The sequence below is a fragment of the Rana temporaria genome, chromosome 8 (genome assembly GCF_905171775.1).
Source record: "Rana temporaria chromosome 8, aRanTem1.1, whole genome shotgun sequence".
In the NCBI taxonomy this organism is placed as follows: Eukaryota; Metazoa; Chordata; class Amphibia; order Anura; family Ranidae; genus Rana; species Rana temporaria.
This window is the reverse complement of record NC_053496.1, coordinates 93,899,848-93,923,333: the sequence shown is the minus strand read 5'-3', so window position 1 is coordinate 93,923,333 and position 23,486 is coordinate 93,899,848. Positions and strand designations below refer to the sequence as shown.

At 43.1% G+C, this 23,486-nt stretch overlaps 1 protein-coding gene across 1 annotated transcript in view; it reads right to left on the bottom strand.

Annotated features, from left to right (window-relative positions):
• Positions 1 to 521: 521 nt before the first annotated feature.
• The window catches only part of DNAJB12 (DnaJ heat shock protein family (Hsp40) member B12), a 70,302-nt gene continuing 47,337 nt past the window's right edge, over positions 522 to 23,486 (bottom strand). The window contains exons 4-9 of the mRNA XM_040362309.1: positions 20,004 to 20,183; positions 19,804 to 19,883; positions 15,782 to 15,891; positions 11,687 to 11,859; positions 9,542 to 9,693; positions 522 to 1,192 (exon numbers count right to left, since the gene is read on the bottom strand). Coding sequence (XP_040218243.1) covers positions 9,572 to 9,693; positions 11,687 to 11,859; positions 15,782 to 15,891; positions 19,804 to 19,883; positions 20,004 to 20,183 — 665 coding nt within the window. The 3' untranslated portion in view covers positions 522 to 1,192; positions 9,542 to 9,571. The remainder of the gene's footprint in view (positions 1,193 to 9,541; positions 9,694 to 11,686; positions 11,860 to 15,781; positions 15,892 to 19,803; positions 19,884 to 20,003; positions 20,184 to 23,486) is intronic.

Sequence of the window (23,486 nt, the reverse complement as noted above, 5' to 3'; positions counted from 1 at the left end):
GTGGAAACTGAGGCAGATAGGAAAGAAGTTGATTCCAGCCATAAATGCTGGTCTGTGGGAGGTGGGTTTCCGAGGCATTCTTCACGTGCCAGAGGTTGCTGACCCCCTGCTGTAGATATTGTGTGCATTTCATGCTATGCACGCCATTTTTTGACCATCATGGTTGCATTGAGGTTTGCCATGGAGAATAGAATTACAGGGTATTTATTATATAGGTTTAGACTTCACTGGTTGCATGCTTGTTCTAGTTCAGTGACTCACCAAGTTTTGAAGACAGAAAATAAGTTCTACGAAAAAAAAGCTGCCTGTGCCAAATACCCCATCTACAGAGAATACGGCAATGAGATTTGGTGTCTGCTCCCTCTTGCAGCTGGACTCCCCGCCGATTTTATATATTCTACATTATGGAGAAATCAGCTGGGGCAGTATCCACACTCCAACAGTTGTAACTGAAAAGTCTGCTGTGCAAAATAAAGTCCACATGTAACCTGGAAACAATCACGGAAAACCAAAAATACCAGTTTAGGGTGAATTTCGTCTTTTTAAACCAGTGCTGCAGGTATTTAATAAAATGTACCCTAGCAGGAAGATTACACATTTAAAGACTCTAAATTTATTAAATATATTCCATCAGATGCAGTTATTTTTAAATATGAAAGACTCAGCTCTTGGCCAATGCCAACACAAAGATTCACACAATGGTTTAAATAGAATAACAGATACTGGCTAAACAAATTTAATCCAATATCTGGATAATTATTTCTGTTTAAAAGTACAACATATATACAGCTAGAAAGTAATTCTAAATAGATTTTCTTCATTCATTTCTTTGTTCTAAAAGTCTTCTGATTCCACATATTGTAAGGTGTAATAGGCCACAGTCTTAAGGGATCCAGACAGTCGGGGCAGAGATCGGTTGGGGTTTGTTCCGAGCAGCTGCCGAGCGTATATTATCCTACAGGTGCATTAAAGTCTATGGGCAACGGGACTATGTGGGGACTGTGGGAAGAAGCCGAGCAGAGATTCTGTCCTGCTGCCAAACAATGTCAGGAGGATTGTGCATTGACATATCTCAATTTGTAATCAGGCTGCAGTTGAAGAGTCCGTAACGCACTAGAAAGCAATGCGTTGCAGGCCCCCAGACAGGAAATGAGCCCTCCCGTGTATTGCCAAAATTTCCAGCTCTGAAGATCTGCAGAGAAAAAAAAAACACTGGATTTAGGAGTAGGCTGCATTTAAATGTTATAAAGATCAAAAGAATTACTATGATGTATGGCTCAGTATCAATTAATGAAAGGTTTGGTCTCAGAGCTAGCTGGGCTTTTTTATTCGCTAATAAAATCACTTGCTGTTATTACCATCAGTCGCTAAACAAAGGGGACAAATGGCTACCTATGGTACTGATGCACTCCTGCTCTCCTCTATAGGGCAATTGGCTGTAAACAGACCCCCTGTCCTTGTCCATCTGATCCGCCAGAAGGATGGGGAATAGGACCACCATCTGTCTGTTTTTGGCACACCTGATTGGGTGGCGATGGGTGTCAGCGGACATCCGCCGCACCATAGCTGAGACTGGAGGGTCTGTCGGAAAACGGACAGGCAGAACTTGATTGGACAGCTTGTGTGAAGGGGCTTAACGCAAGTAGCAATTCATTGCAAAGTTAACTGTCATTTCATACTACTAGTTTACCTTACACCAGAACAAGTTAGTGACTGATTGCTAATCAATATTCATTTCAGACATATAACTGGCCTACTACAAATCACCCATATTGATCGTCTAAAATTGAAAACACAATTCTATTAATGAGAATAGAAAACAGATGACATGCAGAGCTCATTTACTAAAGAATTGAAGAATGTTCATCCAATAAAATGTGAAAAGATTCACTTTTAATTATCCATTTTATTGTGAGAACATTCTCAACGTGTGAGTGGATCAAAATAGGGGAGAAACTAATCAATTATGAAATTAATCGATTACAATTTTCAGAATCGATTAATCGGCCAGAAACATAATGGGGTTAAAAAAACTAAAATGAGCCCTTTATAGTACAAAAAAGCAAATCGCTACTGTAAATATTACTTTCACTGTCCCACGGTAAAAAAAATGAACCCCTTACAGTAGCGATTATTTGCTCTTTTTGTACTTAATTTTTTTTTTTTTTTAACCCCCATTATGTTACTAAACATCTCAGGCCGGGACCTTGAACCTTTGTTTTGGTTATTTTTGCAGAAACACACTACAGTTCAGTTACATGTTTTCCTATGGGACACGTTCACATCCATGATTTTTTTTCCAGCTGCTGCGTATTTGGAAAGGGCGAGGACTTTTTAATGCAAAACTGTGCTATTTTGTATTTTTTGGTTCAATATACTTCAATGGAGAAGCTGCAGAAAAGCATCTAATGTGTTTTGTAATCTGCCCGACAACAAATTGGCCTATTTTTTTTTTTTTTAAAGGCTATTATCCGATTAATCGAAACAATAATCGGCCAACAAATCGATAGTTGCAGCCCTAGATCAAAATAGAAGTGCTACTTGTGTGGCTATAAATGCTGAGGAATTTTCTTAGAGGAAGTAAACCCTCTTAAAAAAATCCTAAAAAACACAAACCATGCAAGACAAAGCATAACATACTAGCTCATTATGTATTACTTACCTTCGAAGCCCCCGCAGCGGTCCTCATCTTCCCCTTCAGCGGCTGACATGTCGTCCTGGCGTTACTTCCGGGTATCGCGGCTCCAGCAATGTAATTGGCCGGAGCCGCGAAGATGTCACTCCTGCGCATGCGCGGGAACCGCCGATAACGGTACGGAGACTGTTGCAATGGCACATAGGTGCCATTGCTTCAGTTTACAACAGTGAGCATGTTCCAATGACAGGGGATATCTCCTAAACCATGTAGGTTTAGGACAGGGGTATGCAATTAGCAGACCTCCAACTGTTGCAGGACTACAATTCCCATGAGGCATAGCAAGACTCTGACAGCCACAAGCATGAGACCCAGAGGCAGAGGAATGATGGGACTTGTAGTTTTGCAACAGCTGGAGGTCCGCTAATTGCATATCCCTGGTTTAGGAGATATCCTCGTTGGCTACAGGTAAGCCTTAATATAGGCTTACCTGTAGCATAAGGTTTTAAAAAAAGGGTTTACAACCACTTTAACACTCCTTAAGGCTGCTTTCACATTGAGACGTGCAGCCACGGTGACGGTATAGCCGCGCTATTTGTAGCGCGGCTATACCGTCGTATTTACCGCGATATTCGGGCGCTAGCGGTGAGGTTTTAACCTCCGCCAGCGGCCGAAAAAGGGTTAATACCGTGGTATTACCGCTGATTTCAATGGGAAGGCACGGTATAGGAGCGGTGAACACACCGCTCCTATACCGCGATAAAGATGCGGCTAGCAGGACTTTTGCAGCGCTCCTGCTAGCGCACCGCTTCAGTGTGAAAGCCTTCGGGCTTTCACATTGAACACTACAGGGCATGATTTTTCATGCGGTACTTAGCGCTGTACCGCATGAAAAATGCCCCAGTGTGCAAGGGGCCTAAAACCGAAGAAATGTATTGGATAAGCTAAAAAGAAAAAAAAAAAAAAAAAGGTTCAGTTGAACACGACTACTACTAGATGGTCTCAAACCCTTGAGTAAATCAGCCTTTGTATATCCATCCTTGGAAATGCCATCTTAGGCCCCTTTCACACTGGGGTGGCGTCGGTGGTAAAGTGCCGCTATTTTTAGCCACGCTTTACCGTCAATTTCGTGGAGCTATTCGGCCACTAGCGGGGCAGTTTTACCCCCCCACTAGCGGCTGAGAAAGGGTTAAAAACCACAGAGGCGCTTTGCCAGCGTTATAGCCGCGGTGCCCCATTGATTTCAATGGGCGGGAGCAGTGAAGGAGAATTATACACACCGCTCCAAAGATGCTGTTGGCAGGACTTTTTTTTTTTTTACTGTCCTGCTAGCGCACCGCTCCAGTGTGAAAGCCATCTGGTTTTTCACACTGGAGAGACAGCCGCGGCTGTTTCAGGACGGTCTGCAGGCGCTATTTTTAGCGTTATAGCGCCTGCAAACGCCTTCAGTGTGAAAGGGGTCTTTGGAACTCTGAAAATGTTTGCAATTCTCAGCAGTAATTAGATGAAGTTCATATTCCGGAATGATCTTCTTATTAAATTCAGGTGATTGGTGGCCACATCGGGCAGGTGGGATCCCGAACACGCCCAAGCCCATTCCTACGTGAGATGTAGGCTGGGTTGTGTCTCCTTACCATGGTGGTATTGAGTGCAATATAAAGGTTTTATGTTCACTGCTTTTCTTTTTTTTTTTTTGTGCAGCAGAGTAGCTTTAAACTGTATTTTTGTTTATGTGTTCAGAGTTTTTGTGAATTGATTATGCTTGAACAGGATTTTTAAAATGGCTTACCTGTAAAATCCTTTTCTTGGAGTACACCACAGGACACAGAGTCATTCATTACATAATGGGTTAAGGGTCACCAGCGGTGATTGGACACTGGCACAACAAATTGAAGACAGTTCCCCTCCATATAACCCCTCCGATCAGGGAAGTATCTCAGTTCTGTAGCAAGCAATAAGGTTCCCATAAGAAGGGGGGGGGGGACCTCTGTGTCCAGTGGTGTACTACAAGAAAAGGATTTTACAGGTAAGCTGTTTTAACAATCCTGTTTTCTTTATTGTACACCACGAGACACAGAGCCATTCATTACATAATGGGACGTCTCAGAGCAATGCTTCATGAAGGGTGGGAGACACAGATCAAGCAGGCCGCTACAGACAAGAAGCCCTATACTGCTGCCTGCAGTACACTTCACCCAAAGGTAGCATCATCATGTCCTTTCATGTCCACCTGATGGTCTTTAGTCCACACATTTTCCAAATTCTAAGTTGCAGCTTTACAGATCTGAGCCAACGAAGCCTGGTGATGCACTGCCCATGAAGCATTTATCGCCCTGGTAGAGTGCACCCTAACAGAAAAAGGAGGAGTTCTGTTCTTTAAACCATAGGCTTGAATAATTGTTTGTCAAATCCACCTGGAGATAGTGGATTTGATGCCGCTTGTTCCCTCTTGGGACCATCTGGCAAAATAAAAAAAAAATCTGTTTTGCGTATCTGAGCGGTTGCCTGCAGATACACCTTTACTGCTCTCAATAGATCTAGAGAGTGCAATCCTTTTTGAAGAAGGCAGAACAATGTCCTGATTTAAATGAAAAGCCAACACCACCTTAGGTAAAAAGGCAGGATGGGGTCCTAGTACAATTTTGTCTTTGTGACAAATTAAATAAGGCTCTTTGCAAGAAAAATCCCATGGGCACAAGGGAGACTTGACCGGCGGATTGACCCGCAGTACCCCCTGAATGAAAGCTCGAACTAGGGAATGAGATGCAAGCGGTCTTTGAAAGAAGACTGATAGTACTATTAAGGGTCAAATATCGTCTCTAAGGGCCAATTTCATATCCACTCCTAGCTGGCAAAAGGCGAGAATCCTACTTATGTCATATCTTTGAGGATTACATTTCTTGGTTTCACACCAGGGAACCTATGCCTTCCAGACTCTATAGTAGATAAGCCTGGAGGCTGGCTTTCTAGCATTGAGGAGTGTAGAAAGAACTGGACCCGACATCTTTTGTTTCTTCAAAATGTGGGTCTCAGCAGCCAGACCGTCAAGTTTAGCTTTTGTAAGGAAGGATGGAACACTGGACCTTGCGACAGCAGGTCGTGACGAAGTGGAAGCTTCCAAGGTCTTCCTACCGCCATGATTTCGGCGTACCAGGGCCTTCTGGGCTAATTTGGGGCCACTAGGATTACTGGAATTCCTTCCTTCTTGATCCTGCAAAGTAGCCTTTGTAAGAGAGTGATCGGCAAAAAACGCATAGATCAGTGAAAATAGATTCCATAGAATTATTAGAGCATCCGATATGTAGGCCAGAGGATCTCTCATCCTGGACACAAAGTTGTCGAACTTCCTGTTGAACCTGGAGGCTAATAGATTTTGGATGAATTGTAAACTTACAAGCCCAAAGAAGGGTCGAATATTTGGGCATGATCATAGACACAGCCCAAAGCCGGGTATTCCTACCAGAGCCAAAGATCAAGTCGCTAAAGGACCTGATCCACAAGGTCAAAGAAAAGACCATCTATTCGCCTTTACATGAGGCTTTTGGGGAAGATGGTAGCCTCCTTCGAGGCTGTCCCTTACGCCCAGTTTCATTCGAGACTACGTCAAGGCAGTATTTTAGCCGACTGGAAAAGGAAGATCCAAGCTCTTGATTTACCCATGCGCCTGTTTTTACAGGTGCACCAAAGCTTCAGTTGGTGGTTAAAAACAAAGGACCTGGAAGGTGGCGTCTACGGATGCCAGCCTAATGGGCTGGGGAGCAATGTTGGAAGAAGCTTCAGCCCAGGGAACCTGGGCCAAGACCGAAAGGAGCCTGCCCATCAACATACTGGAAATGCGGGCAGTATAATTAGCCATCAGAACCTGGACACACAGGTTACAGGGCCACCCAGTTTGGATTCAATCCCACAATGCTACCGCAGTAGCTTACATCAATCACCAAGGAGGCACCCGCAGTCAGGGTGCTCAGAAGGAGGTGAATCAGATTTGAGCTGGGCAGAAGAACATGTTCCTTGTCTCTCTGCAATCTTCATTCCAGGGGTAGAAAACTGGCAAGCGGACTATCTGAGTCACCAGCAACTATTACCAGGAGAGTGGTCTCTCCACCCCCGATATCTTTCGGGCCATATGCCAGAAATGGGGGACCCTGGATGTAGACCTGCTAGCCTTTAGGTTCAACAGGAAGTTGGACAACTTGGTGTCCAGGACGAGAGATCCCCTAGCCTATGGATCAGATGCTCTAATAATTCCGTGGAATCCATTTTCACCGATCTATGCGTTTCCGCCGATCACTCTCTTACAAAGGTTACTTTGCAGGATCAAAAAGGAAAGAATTCCTGTAATCTTAGTGGCCCCAAATTGGCCCAGAAGACCTTGGTATGCCGAGATCATAAAGATGGTGGTAGGAACACCTTGGAAGCTTCCGCTTCGTCACGACCTGCTGTCGCAAGGTCCATCTTTCCTCACAAGAGCTAAATTTGACGGCTTGGCTGCTGAGACCCACATTCTGAAGAAACGAGGGATCTCGGGTCCAGTGCTTTCTACACTTATTAATGCCAGAAAGCCAGCTTCCAGGCATATTTACTATAGAGTCTGGAAAGCATATGTGTTTCAGGGTGTGAATCTAACAAATGGAATCCTCAAAGAAATGACATAAGTAGGATTCTTGCCTTTTGCCAGCTAGGAGTGGATATGAAATTGGCCCTTAGAAACGATATTTGACCCTTAATGGTACTATCAGTCTTTTTTCAAAGACCGCTGGCATCTCATTCCCTAGTTCGGGCTTTCATTCAGGGGGTACTGTGGATCAACCTGCCAGTCAAATCTCCCTTGTGCCCATGGGATCTGAATTTAGTATTGCAGAAGCAACCTTTTGAACCTATTCGCCATATTCCGTTGATTCTTTTAAGCAGGAAATGGGCCCTTTTAATTGCTATTTCTTCAGCTAGAAGAGTATCTGAATTGGCAGCGCTTTCTTGTAAAAAGCCTTATTTAATTTGTCACAAAGACGAGATTGTTCTACGACCCCATCCAACCTTTTTACAAATCCGCAGACAGAGGAGGAAAAGTTATTGCACTCTCTAGCTGTAGTGAGAGCAGTAAAGGCGTATCTGCAGGCAACCGCTCAGATACGTAAAACTGATGTTTTGTTTATTTTGCCAGATGGTCCCAAGAAGGGACAAGCGGCATCAAAATCCACCATTGTGCGGTGGATTCTACAAGTAATTATTCAAGCTTATGGTTTAAGGAACAAGATTCCCCCTTCTTGGTCTTCAGTCCATACATTTACATCTATTTGATAGAATTTGGTAAGAGGACATGAGGATTCTGCCTTTGGGTGCAGTGTACTGTAGGCAGCAGTCTAGGGCTTCTTGTCCATTTACGGCCGGCTCGGATCTGGGTCCCCCCCTTTATATTGAGCATTGCTCTGGGACGTCACATTATATAATGATTTAAGGCTCTGTGTCTCCTGATGTACAATAAAGAAAATAGGATTTTTATAAACGCTTACCTGTAAAATCCTTTTCTTGGAGTACACCACAGGACACAGAGGCCCCCCCCCCTCTTATGGGAACCTTATTGCTTGCTACAAAACTAGGGTACTTCCCTGATGGGAGGGGTAATATGGAAGGGAACTGTCTTTGATTGGTTGTGCCAGTGTCTAATCACCTCTGGTGACCATACAACCCATTATGTAATTATTTAAGGCGCTGTGTCCCGTGGTGTACTCCAAGAAAAGGATTTTACAGGTAAGCCATTATAAAAATCCTATTTTCATTTCAAATACACCAATAAAATAGAACTCCGAATATAACCCTTTCATGCCTACGCCTATGTATGACATTTGGTGTTTACAAGTTAAAATCCATATTTTTGGCTAGAAAATTACTTAGAACCCCCAAATATTATATATATTTTTTTAGCAGAGAATCTAGAGAATAAAATGGCGATTTTTGCAATATTTTATGTCATACGGTATTTATGTGGCGGTGTTTTAAACACAACTTTTTGGGAAAAATTAACTTTCATGAATTTTTAAAAAATGAAAAAGTAAAATTAGCCCATTTTTTTTGCATAACGTGAAAGATGATGGTACGCCGAGTAAATAGATACCCAAGCATGTCACGTTTTTTAATTGCACGCACTCGTGGAATTGCGACAAACTACGGTACCTAAAAATCTCCATAGGCGACACTTTAAACTTTTTTTACGGTTACCAGGTTAGAGTTACAGAGTAGGTCTAGTGCTAGAATTATTGCTCTCGCTCTGACGATCTGCGTTTTCTTTGCTGCGCAAGCTCGCGGGGAGGGGGGCGCTTTAAAAAAAATGTTTTTTTGTTTTCTTATTTATTTATTTATTATAATATTAAATTGTGTTTTTTTTTTTACATTTTGATCACTTTTATTGCTGTCACAAGGAATGTAAACATCCCTTGTGACAGTAATAGGTGGTGACAGGTACTCTTTATGGAGGGATCGGGGGTCTAAAAGACCCCCGAGCCCTCCTTTGCACTTCAAAGTATTCAGATCGCCGAAAACGGCGATTCTGAATACTGTGTACTTTTTTAAATCCGGCGCCATTGACAGCCGAGAAACCCGGAAGTGACGTCATGACGCCGCTTCCGTGGTTTCAATGCGGAGACTGAATCAAAGCCGTTTTACGGCTTAGTGTCAGTCTCCGCCTGGACACAGAACGCGGCGGATGGAGGATCGGGTCTCCTGGTGGGACGGGAGGCCCGGTCAGAGCGGCGAGAGGTGGCAGGATGTCCCCTCCCGCATAACAACCGAGCGGCTTTTAGCCGCATCGGTTGTTATGTTTGGATAGCCGATCGCCGGCTCTAAACAACAGTACCGGGATGATGCCTGCGGCTGGTAGCTCTACACCTTTTTGAACTGCTCTGTGTGTACCTGCGGTTTCTTCAGTGTGCTCAGAAAGATCTAGCCATGCATTGAAGCTTGGACTTCCGTCAGTCTGTTACAGCTAGGGGTGCCCATCCTCTGCGCTCTCTGGTAGAGGTCTGCATCTCCAAAGTAACGTGCTCGGTATAGTAATCCTTCCTCTGAAAGTAAAGAGAAAGTAGTCAGAATTTGCTCAGTACTCTCACCAATTTATAGCTAGAGACACCAAAATGAAGCATTTTATCGGGATAATTAAAGATCACCACACATTCCAATCTCCTTGTAAAGACCTGCTTATCTGGATACAGGGTGATTAGATACGTTTGGGAAGGTCCTCATTTTACAACAAAAGTTGTATTTTTTATAGCGAACCTCAAGTATAACTAAACGCAAACAATTTTTAGTTTTGGATAGAGTGGAGAGGGATAAGAACGCTTGTCAGGTTTTTATTGCCGGATTCACCCTCTCCATGTCTTGGTGATCATTTTGGGCCGTCACCAGAACAGGAATAGAATGAAAATCCTGCAATGGGGACAGTAGTTCTAGTTGACAACCAGAGATTTCCCTCACTTTGCAGGGATTCTCACTTCCTGTTATGGCTATGAGACAGGAAGTGAAGGGACCACATGGCAAAAAAAATAAAACAGAAAAATGACAGGTACCCTTAATGGGTGAATATGGAGTCTATAAGGCCCCAAATCTCTCATCTGTCCATAATAGCATTCAAAACACCAAGATCTGTGTTTTTGAATACTTTTTTTTTTTTTTAAATAGCGTCATTGACATCCAGATCAACTAGAAGTGATGTCATGTTATAGTTTCCGCATTACCATCACAAACAGCAGATCAAAAGCCAACCTCCCTTCCGATTGCTATTACAAGAGAGCCGACCGGCGGTTCTAAACGGTACCAGGATGGTGTCTGCAGGCATCATCCTGGTATAACCACCGAGAGTCCAGTGACATACGGATACATTGCTGGTCGTTAAATGGTTAATGCATTTTAAAGCACAATTTTTGGGTAAAATAAAAAAGATGATGTTGCGCCGAGTAAATAGTTACCAAACATGTGACGTGTTAAAATTGTGCACACCTGTGCCCATACACTGATACAAAAAAATGTATCCATAGATGACACTTAAACCTATAAAGGCCTTTAAAGGTTGCTCTCATTCTGATGTTCACAGCGATACCTCCTCACGTGTAGTACGATCGCCGTTAACAGATGCGTGCAGGACCTACCGTATGTATGCATTTGTGCGTACATATACACACGCGCTCAAAAGTTTGCATACCCTGGCAGAAATTGTGTTATTAATATTGAAAAAAAAAAATCACAAATTAGTGTCTTTATATAAAATAAAGAATGAGTTTAGCTCTCACATGGATTCACTAAGCAGGTTAGACCCGGAACCATGAGGAGGTAGAAAATAAGTCAAAAGACCTGCGTAACAAGGTAATGAACTATACAAAGATGGAAAAGGATATAAAAAGATATCCAAAGCCTTGAATATGTCAGTCAGTACCGTTTAATCACTTCTTAATAAGTGAGCTGGGGTATGTAAACTTTTGATCAGGGTCATTTGGGTAGTTTGTTTTCATTATGACATAAAAACAGTAAACACAGTTGATTGATAATAAATGGCTTCAGCCAAACACTAAACATGAGTGAAAGAAACTTTTTTGTGTTCTCATTCATATTCTCTGAAAAATGGCCAAGAAATCATAAATTCTGCCAGGGTATGTAAACTTTTGAGTGTGTGAGTGTGTGTGTGTGTGTGTGTGTGTGTGTGAGATATATATAAAAATTGTTTATAGGGCCCCTTTATTATTTTATTTTGGATAATTTTTATTCTTATCACAAGGACTGAACAACATCCTTTGAGTGTATTAGCAGCTCTCCGCTCCCACTTTTTTCCCCCCTGAAATCTCAGACAAACTTGATCAGACTGCAGATAAACAAGTACAACTTATGTAGGAGGGTTGGCTTAATCTGTGTATCACCTAAGGGCCAATCACTTCACTAGGTATATTTAAGGGTTTACAACCACCAGAAAATTGACTGGTGTAGAACAGGTAACCGTCAAAATCAGCCATGGCAAACTGAGCCAGAGGCACACAATGTCTGAGAGATTGGATCTTTCCATGTACTTACTTTGCTGCTTCTCCTTCCAGCAGTTATTCCTAAGGTTAGCTATAAAGTCCTCTTCTACACTTCTTTCCACATTTCTCAGATTGCCACCAGTGTACTCTTCATCAAAGCCTTCAGACACAAAGTACGGGACCCTGAGATGTTCGGTGAGCTTCTTATGTACATGACCCACTGACCTGAATGCAAAGAAAAGCAGTCAAATGATTAGATTTTGGGGATGATGATTCATGGATAAATAATAGAAAAACATGGAGGCTGCCATTACACAGACTCTCTGAATGAAATACCCAGTTTATGCCCAGGAACTAGTATGCAGTTGTGGACCTCTTACTCTCCTCCCATCTGCAGACATGTTCCAGGTCAGTCGCAAAGTATTTAGTTAAGTAGGAAGCATTTTTCAGAAGGTGATCAGCCAACATCTGTATTTATAGACAGATTTATTTTTTTAAGCCAGTCTGCATGGCCCCTCAAAATAAAATGCTGCTTCTAGAGGAGTTTAGTGTTTTGCCTGTATGGGCAGCTCAATGTTATCCTATGTGTACATGGACATTGGGACGATTAAATGCTGAGCTTACAATATACCTCTAGAGGCAGAACCCCCCCCCCCCCCACATAACGCTCCCAAATTCCTGTACAAACATGCTCTATGTGAGGTTTTTTTTCTGCCAAAATAACTGGCGTTTAAGCCCAGTGTGCATGGAGCCCAGGACCCCCTTCACACTGAGGCACTTGAAAACTGCCTATAAAACAGCGAGCACTTATTGGAAGGTCACGCGACTCAAAAAACTGCTGCAAGAACCATTTTGAAACCTTCTTTTCAATGGAAAGGGGGGCGCTTTTGAGGTGCCTTATTTTGCTCTTCAAACGTGATCCAAAGATGCTGCTTGCAGGAGTTTCACCTCCCGTCAGTGCACCACCCCAGTGTGAAAGCATCCATTGGTTTTAATGGGAAGCAGTTTTTGTGAGCTTTGCAGGCACTTTTTTATTTATTATAACGCAAAAACGCTTGAAAATGTGAAAGAGGTCTATGACTTTTTGCAGTGCAAGTGTTTAGAACCGGTTCTGACATGCGGTTGACCTTGTGCTCATAATTAGACCAGAAGAGTAAGCCCTGGCTTGTATACATAACCTATTGTACCTTTTAGAGACAGGCTCTCATTTCTTGTACAGGTGAGACTTTTCAGGTCATAAAACAAACTACCTGGGTCAGTTGTGGAACAATTAGAATCACTAAATGTTCTCACGCTGCTGTCACAATAGTGCCCTCTAGTGGTACCAAAACACTTTGTGCACACCTGAATGTAAAAGCTTACAGGGGTTGTAAAGGTTTGTTTTTTTATTTTCTAAATTGGTTCCTTTAATCTAGTGCATTGTTGGTTCACTTACCTTTTCCTTCAATTTCCCTTCTAAATGTTTTCTTCTTTGTTTGAATTTCTCACTTCCTGATTCTCCTCAGTAAGCTTGCCCCCATCATCCGAGTGGTGGAAGGTCAGTCAGAACAGCTTACTGAGGAGAAACAGGAAGTGAGAAATTCAGACAAGAAAAAAAAAACATTTAGAAGGGAAATGGAAGGAAAAGGTAAATGAAAAAACAATGCACTAGATTAAAGGAACCAATTTAGAAAATGAAAAACACATCTTTACAACCCCTTTAAGGGCCAGTTCACACCATAGAAACGCAATCCGGATGGGTTCCAGGTGCGTTTTTGATGCAGTCCATTGCTTCTTTTCACCCCTCTTTTTTTTTTCTTATTAACCTTGGATAAGGACAAAAGTGTTTCAGTGTGTTTTAGGTGCGTTCCAGTGATTTTTATGTGTTTTTACAGCGTTCCAGTGCAGGTAAAATGCAGCATGTTTTTTTTTTTTTTTTCTGGAACTGCAAGCACTGGTGTGAACGATGCCATTGAAAACCATATAACCAAATTTCCATGCGTTTTTGATGCAGAGAAAAATGCACTATGTGGTGTGAACTGGCCCTAAATAATAAAAAAATATATATAATATCTTATTTAAATTTATCACAGCACTCCTGGGTGTACAAACTTAAATAAGACCTCTCAGATATAGCAAATGATTTGTTTCTGTACAGTGTCCTACAATGATGGATGTTTCCTCCCATCCGCGTCATTATTTTGTTATCACAAATGTGAAAGAAAGATAATTGAGAAAAAGAGTAGATGGAGAGAAGGATATGGAGATACACTAGATGACATTTATCAATACTGTCTTTAGGATTGCTAACCTGTCACATCTTATATTATAAGTTAGTCATACATTTATTTAGCTTGTATGCAATCTGCATAATAAGAATATCTGCACCCGTTTAAAAAATGTCTTCTTATAGCACTTAGTTCTGTGGCAGATGTGGGGACCAATCATTTTACAAAAGAGTTGCTGGCTCCTTAATGTTAAAGTGGGAGGTGACCTTTCAGAACCATTCCATTGGTAATGCGCCCATATTGGAGTAGTCCTATTTTTCATATCAAACACACACTATATTTGGTTACCAACTTTAGCTATAAATCAGAAAAAATTTAAGTAGCACCAGTGGAAGTGAACTCGTGAGTCAGATATTTAATCTACAGCATCCCCCCCCCCCCCCACCAACCGTTTGGGAGGGAGCCAGGTGAGAAAAGGGTTTTCAGTTGGATCATGAAAAAATGAGGACACCCCAACAGGTGCCATTACAATGCTGGATGTTATTGTTTTTTCTCCATGTGATTTATCATACAGTCTTTGAAAGTACTTTTTCCCCTTGTTCCAGGTACCCAGCCATCACATGACCCATGGGGTTTGAAGACCAATATATGAAGAACCACAGCTGCAAGAATGTTCTCTTTCCAGCCTAAGCAGAAAACTTATCCTCTACTGTTCCCCTTTCCAGTAATTTGTAGGGCTGGGGAAATTAAAGATTAATTCCTCGATTAATCTTTCATTTTTTTGATCCATCAATATTCTTGACGTCACCGGACAGTGAGACTTGCCCTGCTGGATGCGAGCAAACTGCACCCATTGGATTTAGGTACCTTTGTATCTGTGGAGCAGGAGGATGCATCAGGCTCCATCGGGGGAAGGGGGCAAAAAAAACCATTGTTTTCCTGTTCTAAGCAGTTTTGTGCAGACGATTCTTTGTGTATCGACAACATCTGTTCAGTGCGAAAGACTGTTCAGTTCCTCAGGGTATATTGTCAATAAAATGTGATCATGTCTGCTTCCAGAAAATGTAAACAATCTGGTATGTCTGCCTGACTGGCTAAAGTGATGCCTACTTGCCTACTATAAAGTGACTGACAGTCAATATACTAGATACGTTTTATAATTTAAAGTTAAACTAACTTTCTACGTTTTTCTTAAAGTTTAATAAGAAAAAATTACTTGCATCAGTGCTACAATTTGAATTTAAAACTAATTTGTGTGAACTGTGAAGTTAAGTCATGGATTGTGGAAACTAACTAGTGTCGGGTGATTGTATATAGTGTATACCACATTTACCACTGACTAATGCAGAGTTGCAATGCAAGGAGATCAGTTAAAAGTAGTTGGATCTGTATGTGCGTTATAATTAATCGAAATTAGTCGATTAAAAAATCGATTAATCGAACACGAAAATTGTAATCAGTAACAGCCCTAGTAATTTGCCCTTTGTGTAGATTTCTAAAATAAAAATAGTCTACAGCTGGTTTTTATTAGTTTTTTTGTGTTCTGAGAAGGGGGGAAAAAAAGCAACCGTTACATTAGTGAACAAATCAACCAGCAATGTTGGCGGTAAAGCTCCGTTATTTTTAGCGTTGCTTTTAACCCCCGCTAGTGCCCGTAAAATGGTTAAAAGCAGTGCTTTACCAGAGCTGCCCACTGATTTCAATGAAGCGGTGGCTGCTGGCAGGACTTTTCTTGATGCCCTGCCAGCGCAGTGTCCCAGTGTGAAAGCACTCGGGCTTTCACACTGGGTTTGCAGCTCAGGCTATTTTTAGTGCTAAAGCACCTGGAAAACACCTCCAGTGTGAAAGGGGTCTTACCATTATATAAGCATGAAGAGGAATCCTGGATCTACAGGAAATGCTTACAGAACCTGAAGGACAGAAAAGGATTTCCTACTTACGGTCTATGGCTGAGGCTGTAAGGCGGATTGGACACCATCATCTGACTTAGTGCCGATACAATGATCAGGATGAGAATAGGCATCAACTGGACAAACATTCCGAGACTTCCCTGTACAGACAATAGCATTATTAATACCTGCTTTGGGATCAAAGAAAAAAAATAAACTTCAAATTGTGTGGGGATAATACAAATCTGTGGGCCAGATTCACATAGAATTTCCCTGGCGCAGCGTATCAGAGATGCGCTACGCCGCCGTATCTTACCTGGCTCTAAGTCGAATCCAGGAAGATTTCGCGCCATAAGTTACGGTGGCGCAGTGTATCTCTCGGCGGGTAGGGGGCGCGATTCATTGAAATGAAGCGCGTCCCCGCGCCGATTGAACTGCGCATGCGCCGTTTTGAAATTTCCCAATAAGTGCATATTGATTGTGTGCAAAATGTATAGCATTGGACACTGACACTTTGCCGGAACTGGTGACACTAATACAGTCATCAGTGCTAAAAATAGGCACGGACACTGGCTGGGAAGGGGTCAAACATCTAGGGCGCTAGTGTTGTTGTGTAAACTGTTTTTACTAAGGGAAGTGATGGATTTTTACAAAATCCATCCCTTCCCTCCAGTCAGGACAGAGCTCTGCCTTGTGTACATGGGCAAAGCTCCTTTCTGAGTATCCGCCCGATGATTGGATAGTGGCAGGGGATGTCCAGTGGCTGTCGCCCGCAGATTGGCTTCTGCTTTGAGTAATCACAAAGGCATGCCCCCTAGTGTGTGTATATGTGTATATATTAGGGTTGTCCAGATACCGATACTAGTATCGGTATCGGGACCGATACCGAGTATTTGCGGGAGTACTTGTACTCGCGCAAATGCTCCCGATGCCTGAATAGAATACTTTTTTTGTATTTATCAACATGTTCTATGAAAATTCTTTGAGTTTTTTACTACTGCGTGACAAGCAAACAAAACATTTTTATTCATTTTTATTCTTTTATAATGTCTTGAGTTAGAGTTCTTCATAATTCTAAAGAAAATATCCTTAGTCTGTATTGTGGTTTGAAAACTGTCACATGACATTTAAAAAAAAGAATCGGTATCGGTGAGTACATGAAAAAAAGTATCGGTACTTGTACTCGGTCCTAAAAAAGTGGTATCGGGACAACCCTAGTGTGTGTATGTATGTATGTATGTATGTATGTATGTATGTATGTATGTATGTATATATATATATATATACATACATACATACATACATACATACATACATACATACATATATATATACACACACACACACACAATTCTGCACAGGAGGGCTGCTATGTAGCAGTATATCTGCTATAGGGAAGACCTTAAAGTGTTACTAAACTTTAAAAACGTTTATTTACCTTAATGCATTGTTTGCATTAGGGTAAAAAAACATTCAATTTCCATGTGCCCCCTTCCCCTGTGTGAAGGAAAAGAGAGGGGAGAAGAGATCAGCGCTGTGCACGGCTGCATCTATTCTCCCCTTATTTCCTCTTTACACAGCATTTGAGAAGTAGCATGATCCGTTGGCTCTTGCTGCTGTCAATCAAGTGCAGTGAAGAAAAAAACGGGGGGCGAGCCCAAGTCCAGCTGTGAAAGTCTTTGGCGCACGGCTCCATAGACACAGGTCGGGAGCACGCTTCTTTCCCTAGCAAGTCGCTGTAAAAAATAAATAAATAGAAGAAGAAGCCAAGATTGCAGCCGAGGACCCCAGAAGAGGAGGATCGGGGCCACTCTTTGCAATACCACTGCACAGAGCAGGTAATTATAAAATGTTTGTTACTAAAGTCTTATATTTATATATATATATATATATATATATATATATATATATATATATATATATATATATATATATATATTCAAGTGGTTAAACATGTCGCCTGCAGTGCGCAGGTTTTGCACAGAGCAGCTTCCGATCCTCCTCTTATTGGTTCCCCCGCCAGCACTCCTGGCTCCTCCCACCTGCTGATTGTCCCCATAGCAAGCAGCTTGCTATGGGGACACTTGTGCGCTCTCACTCCCAAGCCCTGCTCGGTGTGTCGATTAGCCCTGCTCCCTCCTCACTGGCTGTAGTTAATGGCAGCAGGAGCTGCACACAGAAGGTTTTTACCTTCAGGCAAACAATGCATAATGGTAAAAACCTTAAGCCTTTTGAAGCACTTTAAACAATGATTACTGTTAGAAGATGAATTCCAAGTATGGTATATTCTTACATACCTGGAGTTCTGAGACTACGACTATACTATACCTGACGGATAGCCCTAGAAACTGAAAATCATTGAAGTAGACCCCGCTAGCCCAGTGCTCTCCACTTATTTCTGGGTCTCGTACTGAACGGCTGGCATATTGCATTGTAAACACAGGGGAGGTTGGCCACCATTCAGAGAAGGCGTTTCACTTTCTGAATGAAAGCAAAATATTTTTAGATTGGACGAGGTGATCATTCAATGTAAAGCATTCTCTGAATGGTCCCTGTGTGGAAGGTCCGACCTCCTGTGTGACCACCCATCCCGCCAAAACACGCTGATCTGCGCTCCTAGCAAGCGCCGTTTGGATGCTGGTCGGATACTGGTTTTCAAGCATGTCCTTTAACAGAAGCCGGATAGGCTGCTGTACACACTGGCCGAATGTTGGCCAATATCCGGTCAGTGTACCAGTATGTACGACGTGTCAATGCAAGAAAACTCTCAAGTGTACGTCTGCAAGTTTTTTTTACTACAGCGTTATGGCTCATGCACAAGGGTGACTTTCTCTTTACAGTGCAAGGTTGTAAGGAGGAATGTTCTGTTACTGGTGTATGTGTGCACATATAAATCTGCATTCAGGACCTTAAAGCTGGTCATACATTTATACAATTTTCTTAGTTAAAATTAAATTTAAAGGAAATTGACTATGTAGTGTAAGGTCCTGCCTGCATACAGAGTGAATGTGTTTAGGTGTGACCTCATATTACATGGTTCTGGTCAATCTAAAAGAAAATTGTATAATGTATAGCCAGCCTAAGTCTGTACACGTGCCCCAATTTAGGCAAGTAGTAGCGCACACCTGTTTACAGCTGCGTACACTTATTCATGTTTATGGGTGACTGTATGCACCAAAATACACAACTTGTGTACACTGCAAGTAGGAATGTGCCTGTGGGTATGAGCCCTTCGTAAACAAAGCAGGGGACCAGGTCAGGGACATGAGATGCATTTTCAGTCTACCGAGTTAGATATAGTATCGCAAACATACTTTCTGCTGTCATTGGTGGCTGGCATGGCACAAAACTCTGCTACTAATAAATTGGGTTGACAGTCAATAATGTCCTTCCATGTTAGTCTGTGTCCATGCTCACATAGTCTTTTAGGCATTTAGAGACCAAAAAAAAACAAAAACCCTGCCAGTGTATCCAGGAAAAGGAGCGTTTTGAAGAAAAACCACTTGATTCTTCTAGACGCCTGATAACGCTAGGCACGTTTAGCACTTTAATGTTAATTTATTTTAGTGGCCAGAAAAGATTATTATTATTCTGACCAATGAAATTAATTAAACACCCAAGCGCTTCACACCTGTAAAACGTGCCTAAACACATTAAACAAATTTGAAAGTGCTAGGTGTTTTTTTTCTACCAAAATGCAGCTGGCAGGAGGAAAGGAGAATTAGTAAAAACGTCCTGTGTGCACGAGGCCCAAACCGCTATACACACACATTCTGTATATGCTTGGAATCAACTTCTTTGTTAAGAAAAAAAAACAGAATGAGCAATAGTGTATAGCTTCTGAACCCATTTAGTCAGTCATAGTGCTCCCTCTAGTGGTGACATGCTCACTTTACAGTCAAGTCACAAAATAGAAACCTAGCGGCATAGTCAGATATTTTGGAGTCCAAGTTTGAGAAAGGAAAAGTTATAACACATCTTATTAAGGGCATCACATCCAGTAATAACCCTGCTAGAATTATAAATGATAATGTTCTTATTGGTCTGGAACACAAAAAGCTTAATGAACTCACATCTCCTTGATGTTCCCGCCGGTCTTGTCTCTGAGCATTGGTATAACGCATTCGGCCATTGCTGTACACGTGGACATTACCTGGAAAAGGTTCACGTATTAGGAGACCATGTTGCTCAAGAAATATCCAGCATCACATACAGTTTAAAAGGCCAACTACACTCAGCTGATAAATCAATGATCTGCAGTAGATATGCTTACTAGTAGGAAATCCTCCTCCGAAGAACATGTTGAAGAGGTCTTCAGGGGAGATGTCTGCTTCAAACCCTCTGTGGAAGTCGGAGTGTCCGTGTCGAGATGGATTCACCTTTTCTTCTCCAAACTGATCATACTGCTTTCTCTTTTCTGGATTGCTTAACACTGCATATGCATTCCCGATAGCTAGAATACAAAAGTCACAATTAGAGATCACAAACTATACACGTTTACATGACAATAGCAGATGAACAGCCTGGACTGGCCAATGACACAAAGTAGTTTAGCACCGATACACACAGATATATATCCTCATACAGCAAGAATATACAGGTCTATGGACTATGGTGCTGGTAGTACCAGTGCAACCACCAGCCCCTGAGAGTTATTTGCTTGGGAGGGGGGTCAGGGGGAGGAAAGGGCCCACAGGCACAACGATCATTTAAAGGCTGTGGGACAGTACAGCAGCTCAGTAGCATAGGATATGAAATGCACTACTTGTGTTCAGCTGTTCTCTAGCAAACCTACATGTCTAGGATCTTTTCCTGAAAGCTTACTTTGTGAAACCTTCAAAAACCCTTCTTTGTTTTGTCTGACACGAGGAAGAAAAATGGCAACAGAACTTTTATTAAAAAAAAAAAAAAAGAAATTAGAAAGTAGGGCCTTTCCCGTCCTCAGAATACAATGATCAGTGTTGCCGGCTATAGCCAGCGGCAGCGATAGTTCAGACCCAACAGGCTGGTTGTACACAAGTTGATCAATGAATTGACTTGTGTACAAACTACTCTGCCCAATCTGTCCTGCTGAACTGGCTGAATTTTGATCCATGCATAGCCAAGCTTAAACTCAGTACACGCGATTAGAAAATAGGATGAAAAATACCACTTTCAAAGTAATCGTACGATAATCTGATCATTCATCCAGTATTCTCATTGGGTGTACAAGGCTTTAGCCTACATTAACTTTATAAACCCCCTTTAGGTAGTTACAGTATTATCAGCAGAAACAAATCTAAATTGTACTATAAAAGTTAAAAACAAAAAAGATAGCACTTCTGCCATTCATTGTCTATAAACCCAGTGAACCTGGAAGAGTCACACCCCAAGAGATTGTGATAGATCTGGACAGCAAGGTCACATGTGCAATATAAATACAACAGTATCCCATTCAGGACTTGCACTGGGATATGTTTTGCTGAATCAAACTGTGAACAAAAGCAATAAAAACAATGCCAATGCTTAAGGCCCCTTTCACATGGACGGATAGAATGGTGCTTTTAGCTGCGGATTTTACCGCAGCTAGAAGCACACAATGCTTTCCTATGACATCATTCACACACTGCGGTTACCTGCGGTTTTGTTCCCCGCGGTTTTGTGCGGATAGAAAAAATAGATCTCAATGCGTCCAGCTGCGAAATTCCGCAGCTATCGGCACATAACCGCAGGTAACCGCAGTGCACTGTGTCAGCTGCGTTTGGTATGAATCTTGAGGGGAACTCCACGCCAAATTTCAAATAAAAAAAACGGCATGGGTTCCCCCTACAGGAGCATACCAGGCCCTTGGATCTGCTATGGATTTTAAGGCAACATCCCATACGCCGAAAAACCGGCGTGGGGTTTCCCCCAAAATCCATACCAGACCCGTATCCGAGCAGCAGCCCAGCCAGTCAGGAAAGGGGTGGGGATGAGTGCCCCCCCCCTCCTTAACCATGCCAGGCCGCATGCCCTCAACATGGGGGGGTAGGTGCTTTGGGGCAGGGGGGCGCCCTGTGGCCCCCCCACCCCAAAGCACCTGTCCCCATGTTGATGAGGACAGGGCCTCTTCCCGACAACCCTGGCCGTTGGTTGTCGGGGTCTGCGGGAGGGGAGCCTCCTTTAATAAGGGGGCCCCCAGATGCCGGCCCCCCACCCTAGGTGAATGAATATGGGGTACATCATACCCCTAGCCATTCACCTGGCGGGAAAAAAAATGTAAAAAAACACACTACACAGGATTTTTAAAGTAATTTGTTAGTCAGCTCCGGGGACCCCCCTCTCTTCTTTAGCTCTTTTACAAGGGGGGGCCTTCTCCTTCGATGTCTTCTGCGGGGGGGGGGGGGGGTTGGGATGTGTCGGTCTTCACCGCCGTCTGGTTCTCTTCTGCCGGGGGGGGGGGCGCTTTCTTCTTTAGCTCTTTTACAGCGGCCCCCCTTCCGGGCTTCTTCGTCAGAGGGTGCCTGGGCTTCTGTCGCCTTCTGCCTTCTTCTATGGTGACACGTCGCTTCCTCCTGCTGTAATGCCGTGTGCGCGGCTCGCACCGATTTATATAGGCCTCTTATGACGTCACAGTCCCATCATGCTCCATGCACCTGGAGCATGATGGGACTGTGACATCATAAGAGGCCTATATAAATTGGTGCGAGCCACACACACGGCATTACATCGGGAGGAAGCAACCTATCAACATCGAAGAAGGCAGAAGGCGACAGAAGCCCGGGCACCCCCTGCCGAAGTCGTCGAAGAAGCCTGGGAGGGGGGCCGCTGTAAAAGAGCGAAAGAAGAAAGCGCCCCCCCCCCCTGGGGGAAGAGAACCAGACGGCGGTGAAGACTAACACAACCCCCCCGAAGAAGAAAGCCCCCCCTTGTAAAAGAGCTAAAGAAGAGAGGGGGGCCCCGGAGCTGACTAATTACTTTAAAAACCCTGTGTAGTGTGTTTTTTTTTTAAAAATTCTGCCAGGTGAATGGCTAGGGGTACGATGTACCCCATATTCATTCACCTAGGGTGGGGGGGCCGGCATCTAGGGGCCCCCTTATTAAAGGAGGCTCCCGGATTCCAATAAGCTCCCCTCCCGCAGACCCAGACAACCAACGGGCAGGGTTGTCGGGAAGAGGCCCTGTCCTCATCAACATGGGGACAGGTGCTTTGGGGTGGAAGGGCCACAGGGCGCCCCCCTGCCCCAAAGCACCAAGCCCTTCATGTTGAGGGCATGCGGCCTGGCACGGTTACGCTCGTCCCCACCCCTTTCCTGACCGGCTGGGCTGCTGCTCAGATACGGGTCTGGTAAGGATATTGGGGGGAACCCCACACCGTTTTTTCGGCGAACGGGATGTCTCCTTAAAATCCATAGCAGATCCAAGGGCCTGGTATGCTCCTGTAGGGGGAACCCATGACGTTTTTTTATTTGAAACTTGGCGTGGAGTTCCCCCTCAAGATTCATACCAAACGCAGTGCTTGGTATTGGCAGGGATCCAAGTCGGATCCCCGTTCAATATCGTGCCGCAGCTAAAAGCACTGTACAAATGCAGCTAATCGCTGTGCCTGGAGTCTTGAATTCCAGCAAAACATAAACATGCTTTTAGCTGCGGCAAAACAGCCGTTCGTCTGAAAGGGGCCTAAAACATAACATGAACTAAATACAACATATCTGAAAAATTCCACAAGAGTTCAATTTCCCCTTTTTGCAAAAAAAGCAATCAGGAGTATCGCATTTCCACTCAAAGACTCTGACAA